The following is a 19,530-nucleotide window of genomic DNA, read 5'->3' on the forward strand; positions in this document are numbered from 1 at the left end:
CGGCCGTCCGAATGCTGTAAAACACTAGTTCAATTTCGACAAAATATATCGTGGAAACACAATTTTAAAAAAAATTTGCGAGTTCTCGCAGTCCTCGAATCCAATTAAGTTTCCCCGACCCGGCCAAAGGACTGGCACCGTTTTAATTACTCACCGACACTCCAGCCACCGTTCCACAAACCAATTTGGTCAAAGTGGTCACGATCAACTGGCTTCGGTAAATTTTGAGTACGCCTAGATGACTGGACGTCGACAGTAACTAAACTGGGTCAAGTAGGTACCTATAAAATCGTTTCGCAAGATTACGTCTTGCACTTATTTCAACTGAAACGCGATGCAGAACGCAATATACCTAGCTAAGTATACTCTGCTTCGTATTTACTTTTCAATTGTCCAAGGAATATAAATGTGAGCTTCTGTAGATATCGCAAGGTACGATTAATGCCAACAATGCACGCGCAGTTAACTATATTTGGCGATATACATTTGTTGTTGCCGCTGTAAACGAAACAAAAAATATTCGCTGAACGTGATTCTATTCCGCGACGTCCAGTACATCAACCGCGTGCTATACCATTTGTGTCACGGCGACTTCGATAAAATAGATCGATATTCACGGTACACATCGTTAGTTATGTTCTACGTAACCATAATTATTTATATCTCCACAATGATCGACGCTGCTATAACCAATAATTTACATGTAGCAATGTGGACAGACTGGATGCTTTCGTTGTTAATCATTCTCTTCTGTTCGAGTCTACGTGATCCAATTTTTCCACCGAGGTAACATAATTGCTTCCGTTATAATTATATCGGAGTCGTGTTAATTGATTTTATCTGTTTATAGTATATTTTGAAGTAGCGTATAACACTTTCCATTAGCTTCTTTGAAAAGATATATAATAATTTATTAGTAATATGATTTGAGGAAATACCTTACGAATTCGGTATTTTCAATGTGAACTGAATATTTTGAATATTCCACCAAATTTCTTAAACAGTTAATCAACCATCGTGTCGGATCTAAGACTTCCATAATTTCAACAATTAAAAATAATTCAATCTCATAGACTTTACTCATCTATCAGCGTATCTGTTGACGTGCCACTGTGATGACTTGAGTTGGTGTCTGCATCCGCTATAAAATCATCGTATTACAATGCTTGAATATATCATAATTACAGAGCGTACTGTAAGCAGAATAGGTGACAGCTCGAGGTGCGGGGAAAGGTACGCAAACGGTAGATGTAGAGTAGGTCGTCTTAACAGCCCCAGAGACACGGTTGGCACGTATAATAATAGGGTATGCCGGGCGTCCTGGGTTAGTCCCTGTTAGTAGGACCGAAGGTGTACAATGTATGCAAACACCGTAGTACTGCGGGATTCCGTGGAAATGCTCGAATTACTGCATCTCGCCCAATAGAGCTCTCGCCTCCGTCGAATTGGTTTGCGACTCCCTTCAAAATTAACGAACAAGTGACGATCTGCTTTTTATTGAAGCGCGCAAATATATACCTATATCTATAATAATTAAACATTTTTCTATTAAAGTACCGGAACAAGTTTAAGTATTATGCCGACTAATTCAAGACTCTACTTTTTGTGTGGCGTCACTGAAATATGGTTACGTCCAACCACGTAAACTGCAACATTTTTCCAAACTCGTAAACGAAATAACTTGTGCTCATTTTCCGCCTGGCTCCACCTGTTCTACCCTGAAAAATACTATCGCGTAGCTACCACGAAAAATATAAAAAATTTCTTACAGTACTTACCTATGGACTTCAATTCCGTACCAGGTAAATTTAATCGCTTCTTATCCGTAAAATGAAAAAATGTTTATATGTTAGGAAGTTAATGTAGAACTTACGATACAAAGAATTGTATTCAGAGTATTTTACAATTTACATTAAATGTTTCAACCGTAGCAATAAAAATAAAAGTTGTGCAATGTACAACGAGGAATGAGTAACAGAAATGACTAGATAGTCTTGTATTTAAGTTTCATTATAACGTAAACACATACGAAATGTCCGATTAATGTAGAAACGTGGAACGATTATCACAATAAAAAAAATGGAAATCAGGAAGAGGGAGTATTGCTTTTCGCAGTTGTAATAAAAGAACGAGAATAATTGATAAAATAAATCTTCATTACGGTTAAAATGATCCCAAACATGAACATAATATTATATAGATGTTAGGCTAATTGTTAGAATATTATACGGTTATTGAATAAATTCTTTCCAATGATTACAAACGTGGTTTGACCTCGTTCACTATGGAAATATATATTTCTTTTATAAATATAGGAAATTTTATTTTCAAACTTGCTTTGAATATGAATATTTTAATGAAAGAATTTTTAATAACAGATATGGCTATTTCGAACGTTATAAAAAGACTTTTATGAAAAAATAGGCAAAATGAGACAGAATTTATATTATGACCTGAAAGGAAGTTATTGTTCATATAAAAATGAATGAAATGTATAAAATAATAATTTTTCTTAGAAGGTCTTCTCTTCGAGAAAATCGATTTTTCATTTCGTCGAGTTTATATGTAGTTGCCTATCATGTCTGACCAAAATCGGATAATTCTACTTATATTGGTTTTGGGGATATTGGCAGTGGTTTAATATTATTTTTGTCCTTGATCTTAATATTTTCTGATGATCTAGCTGTATTACATAAAATATGTAATATGGCAAGCTGTTATCGACATTTATAAATACTGATACAAGTAGAAATGACGACAAATGGTCAGTCAAGTAAGTAGCATCTGTTTTCTACTATCGTGAATTTATGTTCATCAGTGTGATACTAATTTTTGTACGATTATTACAGTTTAACAAGTGAAACTCAAACACGCAATTTGTGTATTTTATTTTCTACAGCTTCAATTTACAAGCATTAATTTATTTATTTTTGTTCATTTCATTCTACTCCATGAATCATCAAAATAAATTTTCTCAAACCCAAAGACTCATAAGAATAAACTATATCCTTCACATTTTATCTACATTTTGTATCTCCCTCTCTCAAAGAATAACCTCTTTGCGCTAAAAAAAAAAAAATGTAACTTTTTCTAATAGTGCAACAAATTTAACTTCAATCCGTATCAAAGCAACCGGTCACTTATTTACATCGAAATTCTTAGCCACGGATGTAGCATAGTTCACCACGATACCTGAACTCGGAAAGAATTTATTCCCTAACCTAACCGATTATACTGAAACGAAAGGTTAGTCGTATCGCTTAAACTATACGCCGTCTGAAATTGAAACCCTCGGGATCGTCGGCGAAAGGGGGCCCCGCCGCGACGTGTTTGGCGCTCGAATAAAATTTTCATGGGACTTTCACCGTCGTGGATGCACGCGGTGCATTAAGATTTGCTTCACGTTTGAAATGGAGAAGGCGAAACTCGATGGTCAATGCGATCGCTGTCAACGATTCGAGTCACGCGCGACCGAAAATTTCGGCTCCTCGTTTCGTACGTTTTTCCCGTCTCTTAATAGAGAGGATCGGCGACGGGGGTTAAGGTTCGGCGCTGGACGACAAGCAGCCAAGACACTCGTTTCTGTAAAACAGGTGAAACGTATCCACTTTATTTCGTATGGCGTCGAGTATTTATCTTACCCCGCCGAACAATCCACCCCGCCGCCTCTAACTGTGACACTTAGCGAATGAAATTCGGACATCGGTTGACTATCCACTAAGGGGCCAGGCAGTCTCGCCTATTTACAATAGATCTTTGTACAAAAACTAATCTCATATAAACAGTAAAACACACGGTATCTCGTGCCTGGGTTGTCCGTGAACGGAAACGAAGACTCGAATATCCGGCTCCCGTGTGTTCGTTAATTCGGCGACGTTGCTTCGTCAAATTGCTAGCTATTTGCACTATCTTATCGAACCTCTCACGTTTCTCGTTTACGCGCGAACGTGGCCAAACTCTATTATAAAAATCTCCAGGTAGAAAAAGAACGAACAATCGAACGGAATCGTAACGCAACCCCGATACACTCGCCCCGTTAACCGATCGAGTTCTCTAATCGTCGACGTTTCATTAACTTCACGACCGAGGCCGCGGCGACACCTATGTACGTGTCCAATTTCGCGTCGTTCCCGTCGACGGAAGCCCGAGGCTCGGTATCATCGATACAGGGGTCCACGTTTCCGTCACGTCGACCTGAAAATTGTTCGTCGATTTTGTACAGCGATACGTTCGCAGTGTTCCAGGTCGGTCGATCGTGAATTCACACCGTCGACCGTAGGAAGACGCCACGTGTGATCCCGTTCGCGGGAATTCGCAGCTTGGCGACTCATCGCGAGTGTTCGCGGAGCCGTTCGGGTTTCGCGGAAAGGGGAATTCCCCCGTAATCGTGGAATTTATATACAACTCTCTTGTATTCGATTCGAGCGTGTCACCACTTCCGGCTGATGGAACTTGCCCTGCGCCGAGACCGACGAGGAGACCGGCCTCTGCGGCATCGACGACAGCCCTTTGCTCGACCTCTGGAGACTGTAGTACACCTGCGAACAAGTCGGATTTGGGTCCCGTTTTCAGTCGAAATTTTCCGGGTTGTGATGTCATGGGTAATATATACTTTTTTTTTTTTATACAGATTTAACTTTGCATCACCAGCTTAATGGTAATCGCTGATGCCAACGATGGAAGCAGAATGTTACTCAACAAAAGACTCGAGGAACTAGTTACAAATTACAACCAAAACCACGTTACCCTATCACAATAGAAGCAAATATATTTCGTAAAGATCGCGATAAGTGGAATACCTTGTAGATACGTGCGACGCGATAACGGAAAATTTTAATTTATAGTAGGTTCACGGAGAGAACGCGGAAAAGAAAATATAGAAATGCAAATTCGCCGATACTTGTGAAAATTGCAAATTCGGGGGTTGAAATTAATAATGGAACGGCCGAGGTGCAACCGCGACGGCGAAAATAATCGAGTACCCCGCGGGTATGCGTAATGCTGGGAAAACAAAAACACTGGAACGAAAACATCGAAAGCGAATATCGGGGCCAGTTAATGAAACGTGGGTAAGTGGGGTGGATCGTGGACAGGGGGTGAGGTGGAGTGGGGGAGGGACAAGCGATTCGATATTAAAATTATTCAGACACTTAATGGAACGCGACCAGCGTCGAAGGGAAACGGAAGTCGAGTTCGAGACGGGAGTTACGCGCATCGGGCGTAACTGGCCCTCTCGAATTATCGAGAAAACTTCGACGTAATTAAACTCGCGGAAGCGCAGATAACCCAAGGCTTCGCTAAACCGGAAAAGTTAAAATAGAAGACTGCCGTATATTAAAGCGGCCGATCCCTTTTCTTGGCTCGTATCCCGTTACCGTCGTCTTCGAAACTTCGAATATTTAAAACAACCTCGTCGGCGTAACGAGGAAAAATCGACAGGGCGGAGTCGCGTTTACAGCGGCGGAGTCGATTGTACGAGTATTATTAGGTTGTCTCGAAAGTTCTTTGCGTTTTCTCAATAAATATTGATTGAATGAAATCTCGCGGAGGGCGCAGTACTATCGAAGTATCGATTGTGGATAATGGGGTGTAGCTTCTTTTCTTACGGAGCTGAGACTTTCTGCGGGGCTTCATCTTGGATTTACTGACCGGACTCTTTTGTGAGGCTAACCCTGGCTAGCCGATCCAGGGTTAGGTTAAAAATACAGGTCCGCGTATTCCGAGGACAGGGATCCAGATATATCATCGACCAACAACAAATCAGATATCGAGAACAAACATTTTTGGGATAAACTAATACTTTGTTTGTTGACGAGGGAAATATTTGATGGTACTTTCAAATATTGGATCGTACTTATCGACCATTCGTTTGTAATTCTATGCTAGTCCCTAATTTTTCCTTAACAACCCTCGCCCTTCCACGGCAAAGGGAGGCGTTAATTGCGTCTCATTAATCAAACCGTTTCGACTAAATATACTCTATTGGATGTCGCGAAAAAAGGGCGCCGATTAAATTTACAGACCGTAATGAGTTTACGAGGCTAATTATCGGAATGATTTATACACCCGCGCGGACGATCAATTAACTCTCCTCCCGGAGTATCGGTTAACTCGATCTATAGACGTTTTTGTCACTTTTGCTCGATTGAAATGCGACAGATGGGGAAATTAGGGTAGAGGGAGGGAGGAGAAAATACGTAGAATTCGTTCTGTTTCATTTTGCCGGTTATAATTTCGCGATGATTGTGAATAATTTATACTGATTAGTACTTCGTACCAGAAGGAAAGATTGTCTTCATAAAAATAAAATGATTATGCTAAGTTTCAGATTAAAAAGTTTCAAGAAACAACTGCCGAAGAAATATTTTGCGACAAGAGTGGGAATTAATAGGATTTATAACCCTCATAATCGCTTGTGATCGACCGCTATCAATCATAATAAAACCGTAAAGTGTATATTTAAATCTTCTACTCGGCATGAAATCCAATTAAGGGTTTATCGAATAAAGTGGTCCCCTTAGTAATCCACACTACACTGTACTACACAGTCTTCGAGACAACTTGTACAGGGTGTCACTAAATACACAGCATAATACAAGGGGTTTGCTTTTACTTAAAAAAAAAAATAACTAACAATGGTGTAATGAATTTTCTTAACGAGTTACGATATACGCGATTGACGCTGCTTGTTTTGACAAAGTCTATGCGTTGAAAGAGATTTCGTAACTCACGTTTTGGTTATTTCGCTGATTGTAAGCGTCCATCGCCATTTGCTTGAAGTCCGCCATAGTGGGTGGATGATTGTATGCGTTCGACTGGGAGACGTGATTCTGTGGGTAATTTATGGCCGGCGTTGGTAGACAATCGTTCATGATCGGGTCCGGGGGTAGATCCAATGCGTGCTGTACGATCGGCCTTTTCTCCGGCGAGATCGCGTCGTCCATGAGCCGATCCTTCTTTCTCCGCTGCGGGGGCGTCTTGTATATCGGTGTGTACGTTAGGGGTCTTCTCTCTGAGAACAGATTCGACGAAGCCATGCAAAGTTCCACGTCCACTAAGCAGATTAGTCGATTAAATCTAGACATGAGCGATCTTTGCGCGTGGACAATAGGTCAGAGAATTACAACACGGAGATTTATGCGAGACTTTCTAGCAAAAATGTGTCTCGGGTCGCGATTTCTCACGACCCTAAAATATTTTCAATCTTTATAAAAAACTATTAAACGCGAAGATTTAAAACCTTGTGTTTGCATTCATTTATTTCCCGTCCCGCAATCCTTTCATTCACCCATCCCTCGTATATTCAAGAGTACACGATTTATTTCGTTGAATCTTCAGACTACTAAATATGACATTATTTTCACGTGTGACATGTTCTCATTTCGCTCGCCTACGTTTAATTTCTTTTTAAAAAACATTACCGCGGACTCGCTGTCTGCGATACTTCGACTTTGATCGCAACACCGATACAAGAAAACGTGCGCGATTAAATTAAATAGGCAGTAAAATCGTAAGTAACAAGAAGAAGAGATTAAAGCATTGCATGCCGCGTTCAATCAAATTTTCATCGCGATAAAATCGGCAAAAGTGCGCCGCCGGAAAGGATCGTATGCATGTGTACGTGCGAGCGAGCGTCCGGGTGTGCTGTTCGCCTTTACGTGCGCCTTGTGTGCCGGTAGGCCGTAATTTGGCGCACGTTTCGAACAATCGGAAACTCGTACACTCACCATACTCGTTGGGTATGATGTCCGGATCGATGTCATCGACCGCCTGCTTGGTCTGAGGGTGCACCGGGGTAGTTGCACCTGCATTAGGTGGCTCGCACACGATGGGAGCGTGCTTTGGACTTCCGGGCCGGCCGTTCGAGTGCTTCCGGTAGAGCGCCGCCAGGATTCCAGCTACGGCCAGGGCCAAAAGGGTCGCTGTTGCTGCCAGTCCCAGCAGCAACGGGCTCAGCATCGACGCGTCCGTGGTACCTGTCACGGCACCGATGCAAAATGCTCGATCAACCGGAACTCCTATCGAACTACCTATCTCCTCCCCCGTTTCTCTGTTTTGTCCCTGCGTCCCCCCCCCCCCCCCCCCCCGATTATTGCCGCAAGTATATTTTTACCCACGCTCGGTCACTCGCGTTACGGGCGCACCGATTTTGTTGGCCCGACGCTGCTAAATTTATCGCTCGCTGGGATAGTGCTTTCCGTTCTTCCTGCTTTTCGGCCAATCGCAGTTTTATTTGTCGCCGGGTAGGCGCGTTGCGGGTCGAACTGATCGAACGACTGCAGGAATTAGTTTATCGCGAGCAAAGTCAAGGAAAACGACGACTTATCTGAGTGTTTGTGATTTCGAAATGATGCTTTTTTATAACCCAAACACGTGGTCCTAAAGCTAAAATCCCATTACCTCTTAGGTTCAAAAACCACTCCAAAGTGTTACCTATTACCAAAGCGTCATTTCCTATTTCGCAATGATCGCAACGACTATCCCCCTCATCGTATCGTATAGAATTCCTTGACAACAAGCACTCGAACTCTCACCCAACTCTATTCTCCAGCGGTATCAAGTACGCTTTCCTCCAGGTTACTCCTTACGTGTGGAGTCGGTGCCGTGACAGGAGCTTAACCCTAACGAGGGTTCAACCCTGTCTCAACGTTGACGCGAGAGTTCCCAAAGATTCTGACCCGATCTCCCAAAAGCATTTTACCCGAAGCGTCCTCAACAAACTTCCCCTAGTCGTGAGGTCTCCTCTCTCGTACTCGTCGTTTCATTGATCTGGGATCGGACGGAAGCCTCGATGCCGGTCAGACTTAATAAACCGTTGGATAATTAGCGAAGGTATTAGGTAAGGTGTATTAATTACCGGCGGTATATACGGTTCAGCCGATGTATATAATTAGATAAACGTTCCTGCATCGACTTGTCGCGGTGTGCATCGTTGATGGTGTCCCGTCCACGTCGGGCTTTGACCGTCTGAGCACGTGGAAGCGCGTGGATCCGTGCAGACGCGTGAAAGCGTACGCGTCCCACCGCTACGCTCTGCAGGGGGTGAATCGTAAATCAGCCGTTAGGAGCTGCAGTCGCTTTGGGCTTTAATCGGGGTAAAGCTAGTCGCGCCGATGTTACGCGTTGTAAATTTTGTTCGGTATATAAGCGTTGTAAAGTATTAACGCACGACCCTCCCCTTTCCCCCTTTCGCGGCTCGTTTTCGAACGCTTCCGCGCGCCCGCCAAAACCAATTTTTGACGTGAAACCGCCCCCGTCGGACGCCACCGATGGCGATACTGCTCGCTAATTGGAGTTTGCGCGAACACGTTCGCCGGACAAGTATTAATAAGGCTGTTTGGTTACGATCTACAGCCCCGTTCGTCAGCTGTTGCATGGTCCGTTGGATAGATATTAGTTGAGAACTTTTGCGGAATATCGGGCGGTAGTTTGTGGCACGTTTCGGAAATAACTCGGTCGCTGGTCGGACGAGTTCCGGGAACAGATCCTAACAATTTGTGGAATTTCTAAATTATAGAGACTTAAGGAGGAACGCTGGTGTCGGCAACCGCACGTCGATAATGCTATTCGAGGAAAATGATTTACTTTTACCGGAGGATATGCACCGATCATATTTAGTATTGGTAACTATTTCTGCTTTACTGTTTCATAGAGAATAGCACCTACAAGGGGAGAATAATTTGTATACTTGTAAAATATAATGGTAGCGAGTACATTGTTTCAAATATGCGATTGGCCAAGAGTAAAAGTGGCTCTTGTACTTCTTGAGATAGAGTTGTAGTCATTTGAATAGGTAATTTAAATTAGACAAATTATGATGCAATTGATTGGGAGATGTTGGAGAAGAGGATTTGTTTCTCATTTCTTTTTTTTAAAAACTTTTTAAAGATATGTATATATATATATACTTTTTTAATATGTTCCGTCCATAGCAACGTATCTCTTCGTATAAAATTAAAGATATATCTCGATAATAAAAGCAGTAAATTTCACTGTTTTGCATCAATTTTACGTTGCAGCACAATTTTATGTTTTACATATATCAAAATTATGATGAACGAGCGTTCCTTTCTGTACACCGAAAATGGAAAGTAATGAATACAAATTATTCGTTTGTTATTACGAACTAATTGAATTAGTTATCAGTACGGGCGTCCATCGGTATTTAATTAACCGAAATTCGTATGCATACGAAAAGTACGGCACGCAAAGTAAGAAAAATGTCCCGTATTCCAGGACCATTGTCACTTTTACATTCAAACCGAATGGTAATAAAAAATTCATTACCGTTTGAACAATGAAAAATCGTCGAAGGATAATATTAAATTTTTTACAATGGAACCACTCGTCATTCACCAAGTTGACACAATAAAATGCTTTGTCCAACGATGATTATGTTCGACGAAATCTAATTTGTCCATCGTAAATGCACGCGTGGAGCGTATAAACAATACGCGAAAAATGATGGAACTGCCAGACGAAGGACTGGCCATTGCGCTCACGTATGGAATAGAATACCAAAAATTACCGGGGCTCTGCATTTTATAAACATTCCAGCTGTACCGCTCCAGCTGATTAACAGCGGGTAGTTCCAGAGGCTTGTTCTTTTCATTTTCATGGAAATTTCCATTCATCCCATCTTTTTGTTTGTGAAGCGGGCTTGAAACCTGTATGAAATAGAGTCGATAAATTCGCGGAAGATTCGAGCGAAACAACCCAAATGAAAAGCGGTATTAATGAATCGTAAACGATAGAAGTTAGAAAGATTCCAATCCCCAACGTGATTTCGTCTTTCTGGATAATAAGAAAGGAAATCTAATAAATAAATAAAAGTCAATCGAGCTGAAAACTACTATAGTTTATTGGCTCGGGGGGAAAAAGCTTTGCGGCATAAAAAATCGATATCTTGAAAAAAGCTTCCCAATTACCAGCAATTTTAACAATCCCAAAGATGCCATGCGTCTTCGTACTCTGATATTTAATACTTGACTGTTCCCGCGCAATGCTTATCAAACGTACGCATCGGAACAAAAGTGCAGATTCCAAATGAGGAAACTGCACACGTCCGTAACAACTTCACTGTATTTTGATGCATTTAATGACAGCTCCAAAAAAAAATCAAAGCTATGGAAAAAAGAAATTGCTACATTTTTCCATTGAAACGACGCCTAATACATGCGCGCGCGTGAAACAGTTAAAACGGACGTTTTCCATTAGGAAAACATTACGATTCTAGGAAAAGTATTTAGAAGCGGGACTGGGTGGACGTGCACACCGAACGACAAAAAGTAAGAGAGTCCCGAGAATGTCGACGCGTAAGCGACTGACACAATTCTCCATTTCGAATGAAATGTTTCCGTGATTTTCTGGGAATTAAATTGTATGCATACCGTGCTCGTTTAATTGCAATTCGAACGTTTTATATCTGTAATCATTCGAAGGAAGGGACTGGAAATTATTAGTAACAGAAATTTGGGAAATGTAGCTTCCATTACGTGGAATATTCGACGGTAACATACCGCGGAATTAAATTAAATAATGCTCATATAGAGGCGCGGAAACGTTTCGAGATGTCTTTGACGATCGTTTAAATTGTAGTGCGAAAAATAGATAATCTAAACTCGAAAGTTAGAAAATCAAAATGTCGGATGCAATATGGCGGAACAAATTGTAAAAAGTGACACGATTTATACTTCGATAATATAATACAATATTTCCAAGGATACACAGATACTTTTATATTATTATTACTTATCTCCTTCCAACGACTAACAAAAACAACCATTATCGAGTAATGTTCTTTCCCTCAGGCATCCAGGACCTCGAAACATCCGTACTCGGCGTTTCCAGAGTCCGACGCTATCTTTTCTCCCGTCGTAGATCGTGTAATCTCGAATTCCCTGGTCGGACGGGAGCCTGGGAAGCAATCGCGATACACGTTAAAGTTTGATTAGACTTTGATTGTCGGCAGAAAGCGGACCAATTTAAACCTCGCGAATCGAGCAACACTCGCGGAGAGAATAAAAAGAGCCGTGGGACGTAGCCACGAAAGGGTTGGAGTAGTCGCAAGGACATCCCATGACCGAGCGAGTATTCCACGTCGACCGAAGCACGATCCGTGGAAGAACCCAGCGAGGAGCCAAGCGCGTCCATGCTGTCTTTCTCCCGCAGTGACGTGTAGACAGTTGTTTACACCGGAATATGTCCCTGGCATCGAGTGTAATTAAACTTTTTCCGCCGCGAAATTGGTTGCTCGCCACTCCCATCCATGTCCCTTCGGCTCGCTCGGCACCGGAACACGCTCGACAGGAGATTAATCGATCGCCCTGACGAAATGGCGAAAGCGAAATTGCAAAAGGTACAACAAAATATGCCAATTTGGTCATTCGCTCTCAATTTCTGCCTCTAATAAACGTATGCATCGTCGGGTGATGAGAAGGTTCAGAGGTTCTCGCGGCGCGGCGCAATATGGCCACGTTTCATCCAAATCGGTACCTCTATGAATCGGCGAGCGTTTCGGGATTGCGGGTTTTTCACGCGGATGAAGCAAACTCCTGATAGGGAACGTCTAGTGTTTTTAACGGTGCTGGATGAATGTTGCGTTTGATCTGACGTTTTGCGTTGCGCGCTATCGATGCTTCGAGTTAAGTATTAAAAACAAAGTGTTAAAAATTTTGTTGAATTTGACTTACGAAGCAACCCTTTGTGTGTTATGATTGTATTGTTCAAGTTTATCAGAAAATCCTGACAAACAACTCAACGAAAGAGTTATGAATTAAAAGTACCTCGCGCGATATATTTACACTTTAAATGCGTCAACCGAATATAAATATATATTCGTAAACTTTATATTACTAATAAATAATACCCATAAACGGAACTCTAGTAAATGTATTACATATTAATGTATCGATCAGGGTTAATTTAACAGTCGAGTCGTACCCGTAAATAAATTATATATCTGAATTTTGAACAGCGTGGGTGTCGATAATTTCCTCCATTATCCTCAGCTCGATTTCAGAAACAGCATTTCGCACGATACCCGTACCCGGTACGCGTCATAACGTGGGTGGACGTGCAATTCTCTCCCTGGTGTCAGCAAGAAATCACCGGTTTGAAATCGCAGCGACGATCCGGCGCGTTTCTAATCCGCTGAAACAGTCTAAACGAGCCAGAAGTTTCGTTGCGGAACGGGTATCGTAAGTCTGGTGTCTCAACTATTCCCATTGGTGAGCTAAACATACTCAACGGGTTTAAATACGGTCCGTGGATTGTTTGCGTTGAAACTCGTGAGCTTCGCTCTAGCTACCGTTCCATTACTAATTGTGGCGGGAACAGAAGCAAATAATGAAGCAACGACGTGAACAGGCACCGCCACGTCAACTGTTGCCAAATATTGATATACCTGCTGCTACGTTGCAGTCACGACGGCGAATTTAATGCAACAACAACTCACGATACGCCGAGGCTGCCTCTTATAGTGGAAATAACCGGCTAAACATGCACGAAATTCTTAGCATAGACGCTGCATATCCGACAGGAACGTTGCGTGCCGCTACGTTTCCACTGCTTTCCTCGTCGCGTCCCTTGAATATTTAACTAGCAACTTTCGAGGGTATTCGTTAATGGCAGCAGCAGTATCTTTTTGCATAGCAAAGGGAAAATTGGCGGACCTACGGACCGTTGTTTCATTTTAGGGGGCGTATCGCGGTGTTTGCTAATGTCAGTAGTCTACGGGATGTTGTCTCCGTGGCAATCGTGCATGTAATAGTCCATTCGTTCCGCGAAATTGATAGGTTTTCTTTCGAATACGAATAATTCGCGTTTCTCTCTTTTCTTTTTCATGGATGATAGAAAAAATAACTAAAATAACAGAATGATAATTTTATATTCATATTCATTGTGAAATCTTCAAGTTTCTGTACATCATTGAGTAACGCGATGACTGTGCACTAATTGGTCATTCATACTTCCATTGATTCTCGTTTCAAGTATTAATTAGACCGTTATCGAATTAACGACGTCAAGCTGCCACTTCTATGTCTTGTCTAGCATTCCCTCTCATAATGGAATCGACTATTTGAAGCACAGCCTCGGGGTTCTCTGTAATACCACACTTGTTATCATTAGAAGTGAAAGACTACGCCGAACAGATCTCCAGGCTCTATAAATTTCTCTGAATATCTCATTCTCAGAAAATTGTAATTTCAAATGAACACGTTAATGCGGTACTTTACGACTTTCGCGGTTTATCTCGAGATGAAATTCGGTACACATAAAAGAAGAGGAGCGGGACCGTATTCAACCACTTTTTACTTCGTATTACATTATTTTTATGGTTGAACAAACTTTCCAAATATCCAATTTAGTATACAGATACAGGACGCAGTGGCCTAAACTACAGAAGTTAGGTATCATTTGAAAGATCTTGAAGCTACGAATCATGATCTCCGTATACGATGATACACTATATATATTTTTTTTTAAATAAGATTACAAAGAGACCAAAAGATTAAAATAATTTTGACGAATGAAAGAACAAGAATTTAACGAAAGAGAATTTGTTTAGTATATAAGAAAATTTGTTTACTAACAGACACAAAATATTCAGCTGCGAAGTGACAACTACTAGAGATTGATAAACGAATAATGACGTTGCGGTGCATCAACATTCCGAGGAAATTCCTCCCGAGAGGAGCCACGAGCAAATGGCCAATGAAGTGGCAGGTAATGGAGGATAAGTGCAAGAGTGAACGACGACAACGTTAACCCGTCGATTCTTTATTCACGTCCCATCGTTTCACGGTAAACAAAGAGTAAATAACGTAGAAAATCGTCGAGAATTCTAAGTGAACAGGGTCCTCGTCCTTTATGAGTGCAATTTCTTCAGGACGGAATTTGAATGCACTTAAGACACTCCGCGTCGTAACGTCGTGTTGACCGTGCACTTTGTTCTGCTTGCATAAACAATGCCGACACAACGGGACTGAAACAAAACGCCCAAGTGCCATGCACTTGAAATCATTATGCAGCCCTTCTCGCGAGGTGACAGGTGCCAACTGTCGTCTAAGCTATCTGTTAACACTCCCCCGTGAAACGGAATTTCCGTGCTCCGGCGCAGCAGATGCGTTTGGAATTCCACGCTCCGAGAATCGGAAGACGGAGGCCGCGAAAAATGGAAACTTGACGTATAACGTTGTTACGTACAGCTGGGAAACGTAAGTAACAGTTTGAAGAGCATCGTGACATTTCCATTTGTATTACTTTACATATTTAGTATTCTTTTATTCTTACTTTCAAAAAATTTCCTTCTTCGTTCTGTCAAGTATCGTCGTTCAGAGAACCATGCACGTTTTGGAGAGTACGTGCTTCATAATATTATTGATAAGAATTTTTTTTTTTCAAACATCAAAATCAATAATATACGACAAGATAACGATCGACTCTCTGCGTTCAGAAAATCGCCTTAAAAATATATTAGATCACCGCAAAGAATTCCATTACCGCGACCAGCCACGTGGCAGCGAACTGCAAATTGACCAGAGAGTCGAAACGAATTTGGCATGATCTAAGCCCAAGCTGGCGTGTTCTTTCGCTCCACCGCAGGGATGAAGATCGATCCAAGCGCTCGCGAAAGAAAATAACAAGAATGCATCCGCTAAAAGGTACCCCGTTCCCCGCACGAAGTTCGGAAGTCGTCGAGTTTGCCGGAACTTTTCTGCGTTCTAAGCTGGCCGGAAGTGCGCCGTGGGTTGGCCTTAAGGCGAACGAGACAATTCGTTCTAAATCGAAGCAATCTTGCGGAAACCCGAAACCAATTTCGGAAGAATTGCATTCTAAAACCATCCGCGTGCCAGCTCCGGGCCAAACAACGGACCACCGCGCATACAATCCAGACGTTCGGTCCAACTGAATGCTGAAACTTGTCGAGGAGTTCGCGAGCGTAGCTGATATCCTGCTAAGTCAAGAAGGGAAAGCAACCCCCCAAGGCATACAATCTCTTTTTCTGCAGCTGCTCGACTTGAAATTCGATGTCACTGATTCTTCGGTGATCCCTCTGCGATGCGTCATTTGCTTATCTCTTTTCGTCGTTAATGCTCTTGCTTGCTCGAAATGCCACGCGCAGTAACGTGGTTGCCGTTAGACCTGCTTGCAATCGATAAGGGAATTCGAGATAATTCGTTCTTCTATTTTCGGAAATTCTACTCAGAATCTACTTTTAATGGTAAGAGCAAAATTTATAATCGGAATCATTTTAATTACATTACTGGCCATCTAGAATTTGATATCGGTGAAAAATTGATGAAATACGGAGTCGGGATGCGTTACGTAATATTGACAAACTTCCCTCTCCAGGAACGTGTCCGCCGTGCTGCAACTTTTCCCAGTTTCCGCGAGACGTATCTTAAAACTCTTAGAAAATTGAATTGGACGCTAGCCTCGAAGGGTGGATATGGCTGAACATGTAATTTTTATTAATTTTTAAACGATTAAAAGTTGCGAGGAGCCAGGGATGAGTTGCGAGGAAGTGAGGAGCTTCCTACCGAAATTTTGAAAGCATCTCGCCGCGAAACTTTCTTCGCCATCGACGCTAAAAACCCCCGTCGCCGCGCGCCGACGGTGTGGGTAACTTTCTCGAAAACTGTTTCATTCAAAATTTGTGACACGAAAATCCAATCGGAAACAATAAAAGGGGTCGAGTTCCTGGGAATTTGTGGCCAAACTTTTAGAAGCATATTCCATTCGTCGCGGGGGATGAAAAGACTTCCTCTCCGAGTTGTAACTACTACTTGATTACATGAGAACTTGACGAAGAGTGCTGAGATGTAAAGATACATATCGAGGTGGAAGGTTACGAGTTCTTTTTTCAAAATCTCCATCTTTCCCAAATCGCCGTCGCCTTTCGTTCGCCCGAACCGTGTCGCGGGAGACACTCGAGTCGTCGAGTAATTCCAAAGAGAGGGGAAACAAATGACACCGGGAACGTGCTCGCGTTCTGTGCGATATCTCGATCCAAGGTAACGGCGCAAAACGACGGGACGTGTTCAGAAACGCAGAGATCCGAAACGAGTCGGTTCTTCGTCGGAGACAACGCCGCCCGGGACACGCGGAAAGGAAGACGGTTCTCAGGCATCGGCGAGAAATTCCTTCTGTCGCGAGTCGGGGAAGAAAAACGCTAACACGACGCAGCGCAACGCGACGGTGCAAGAAAATGAACGCGGAGAATGAAAGGCCCGTCACGGTGGAGCCCGAGCGCGAAGAGAATTACAGTCAGTCCGGGCTTTCCATTTTCGCGGCGGCAAGGCCTCGTTGAATGATCACCGGCTAATCCATTAGGAAAATTAACCATGGGCCAAGGTTTCCTTATTCCTCGCGGGATAACGTGTCCCTTTACCCCTCCGGTTCTTTCTAAGAGGGCGGGTCGTCGAGCGAGGAATAGGGATGGGTTCTTCTTCGGGCACACGCACCCTTGCCGCGGAGACTGACGAGGAAATGATAGTGGCGCAGGGAGAAAAACCGCGGCCGGGAGAAAAACTCGGCGAGATATCAAAGATGACGCTATGGAAGGGAGGTGATAAATAGCCATTCTTTCTTTTTTTTTTTTTTTTTACAACCGTTACTTTACATATTCGGTCTTCTTCGGGGGATCTGTGGAATGTTACATTGTATAATAGATTACCATTCGTTGAAAGAGTAATTCTTTAAAGATAGGAATTTTTGGGGAAAGGTGATAAATCTTGTTATTTATGTATGAGAACCTAGTAAATTGCTGGTAGTAACGGGTTTCTAAAAAGGGATCTAAAATATTGTTTTTTAATAACTAAGTAAGAGTGATTATTTATAGAAATATACGTATGAAAACTTAATAAATTCCTGATGGTATAAAAATATCGTCTCCAGAAACGCTGCTTCCGCGACAATGTGGCAGTTGTTATGCTGATCCCGAGCAGACCGATACGCCGAATGCTACAAAGGAGTTCCACGACGACTTTCTTGGCGAACCGACCTCGATGGCGTACCAGCAAACGTGGACAAAGCAAAGAGGCCGCAAATTGGCTTCGATGGTTCGCAGCCGTGCCGTCCTTCGGGCAAATCAGCGCCGCAAGCTTATGGTCGTCAAATCAATATTTGCACCTCGCCACCCTCGCACACAAGGAGTCTGTTGTGCAAAGTCAGACGTGCTGGAATTAGAGAAGAAGGAGGCAGAAGGTAGCGACGAGGACGAAGAAGGCGGTTTGCGAGCGGGATGGCAGCTCGAGACTCGGAATGGTTGGCTGCCCTGAAAATCGGCGGTAAACTGAATTAACCAGATGTTGACCTGCGACCGTATGTTATCAACGACTTTCCATTACGCTGTCAGAGCCGTTCGGATTAGGTCTATTATAACCGAGCCCCCATTGGGACGGAAAGGAATTCGCTGCGCGCAAATTGACAAACACGCGCGACGATGCTCTACGATACCCTGAGGTCGCGAACGCGTCGCCCTGAGAATCTCTCGGGGATTTGAATCTTGATAGGAACGACTGGTTCGATTTCGCGTAGGTAACTTAGTGGCTTTATTCTTCATCAGCGATTTATCGTTGGAGATTAAATCGTAATGGACACTTTGCAAGCTATTGCGAGATGATCTGACAATGGAAATATTTATTATTTTACTCAGAAATGAATTGCAATGAAATTATTATACAAACGAAACATTTTCATGTTATCATTCTAGACGAATATGCTTAACTGCAAGCTGTATACTGTATAGTATATCCACATACGTGGACTTTTCAAACAACCCGATACTTCCTACTATAAATAAACGTATGACCAAGTGCACGGTCATGGAGCGTGGGTATTTATCATAAATTCTCAGGCTCCGTGGACGTGCAACGAGGGCCACCCAAACAGTTTCGACGCACGTACAGAGTAGATACAGGTGTTCGTTGATTGAGTGTAATCTGTTTTGTTAATTGCAAGGTCCGCAGAGCCCGATACCTGCGGTTGCGTTCCGCTGCGTTCAGCGTTACAAGCCAACCCACCGCCAGTTTCCAGAGCCCACGTCTCTCCTTCGACTCTGCGCGCGAGCTTGCAACAACCCCGACCACACAGGGGGTCCCTTATGGTGGGCCTGAGGGTGCAGGTCTCGGTGACGGGGTGCGTTCGAGGGTCGGTTAACCGACTAATTGCAGTACTGACGCGTCCGCTCGGACTATACGCGCAATTGCAATCATATCCGCCAGCCTTGTCTCACCTATCGCAGGTATAATAGGCGTGGTCTATACGAACGAGCCACGCGGGCCATGCGTTAATTGACTTCAATGTTTTAAGATTGAAAAACTTTTTATTTTCGAACACCCGAAATTCATGTCTCGCTATATGGTGAAAAATGCTGTGAGGCAATTGAAATAGGTGGGTAGTAACAGAATAAATATGTTGCTTTTTGAAAAACCTCCCACCTCCCAGTGGCAACGCTTGCTAAAATGGAATTTAAAATATTGCTCCTGAATAACTAAAAAAGAGTATATTCTTTAAAGAAACAAA

General features: G+C 42.7%; 1 protein-coding gene across 2 annotated transcripts in view; it reads right to left on the bottom strand.

Annotated features, from left to right (window-relative positions):
• Positions 1 to 2,134: 2,134 nt before the first annotated feature.
• LOC128879648 (synaptogenesis protein syg-2-like) overlaps positions 2,135 to 19,530 on the bottom strand; it is a 138,240-nt gene continuing 120,844 nt past the window's right edge. The window contains exons 10-12 of one of the 2 annotated variants that reach the window (XM_054128981.1): positions 7,728 to 7,976; positions 6,732 to 7,012; positions 2,135 to 4,538 (exon numbers count right to left, since the gene is read on the bottom strand). In XM_054128981.1, the coding sequence (XP_053984956.1) occupies positions 4,395 to 4,538; positions 6,732 to 7,012; positions 7,728 to 7,976 (674 nt within the window). In that variant the 3' untranslated portion in view covers positions 2,135 to 4,394. Of the gene's footprint in view, positions 4,539 to 6,731; positions 7,013 to 7,727; positions 7,977 to 16,798; positions 18,183 to 19,530 lie in introns of those variants that run through there. The other variant, XM_054128982.1, reaches the window with a different exon arrangement.

Source organism: Hylaeus volcanicus, chromosome 7 (assembly GCF_026283585.1).
Source record: "Hylaeus volcanicus isolate JK05 chromosome 7, UHH_iyHylVolc1.0_haploid, whole genome shotgun sequence".
NCBI classification, from domain to species: domain Eukaryota; kingdom Metazoa; phylum Arthropoda; class Insecta; order Hymenoptera; family Colletidae; genus Hylaeus; species Hylaeus volcanicus.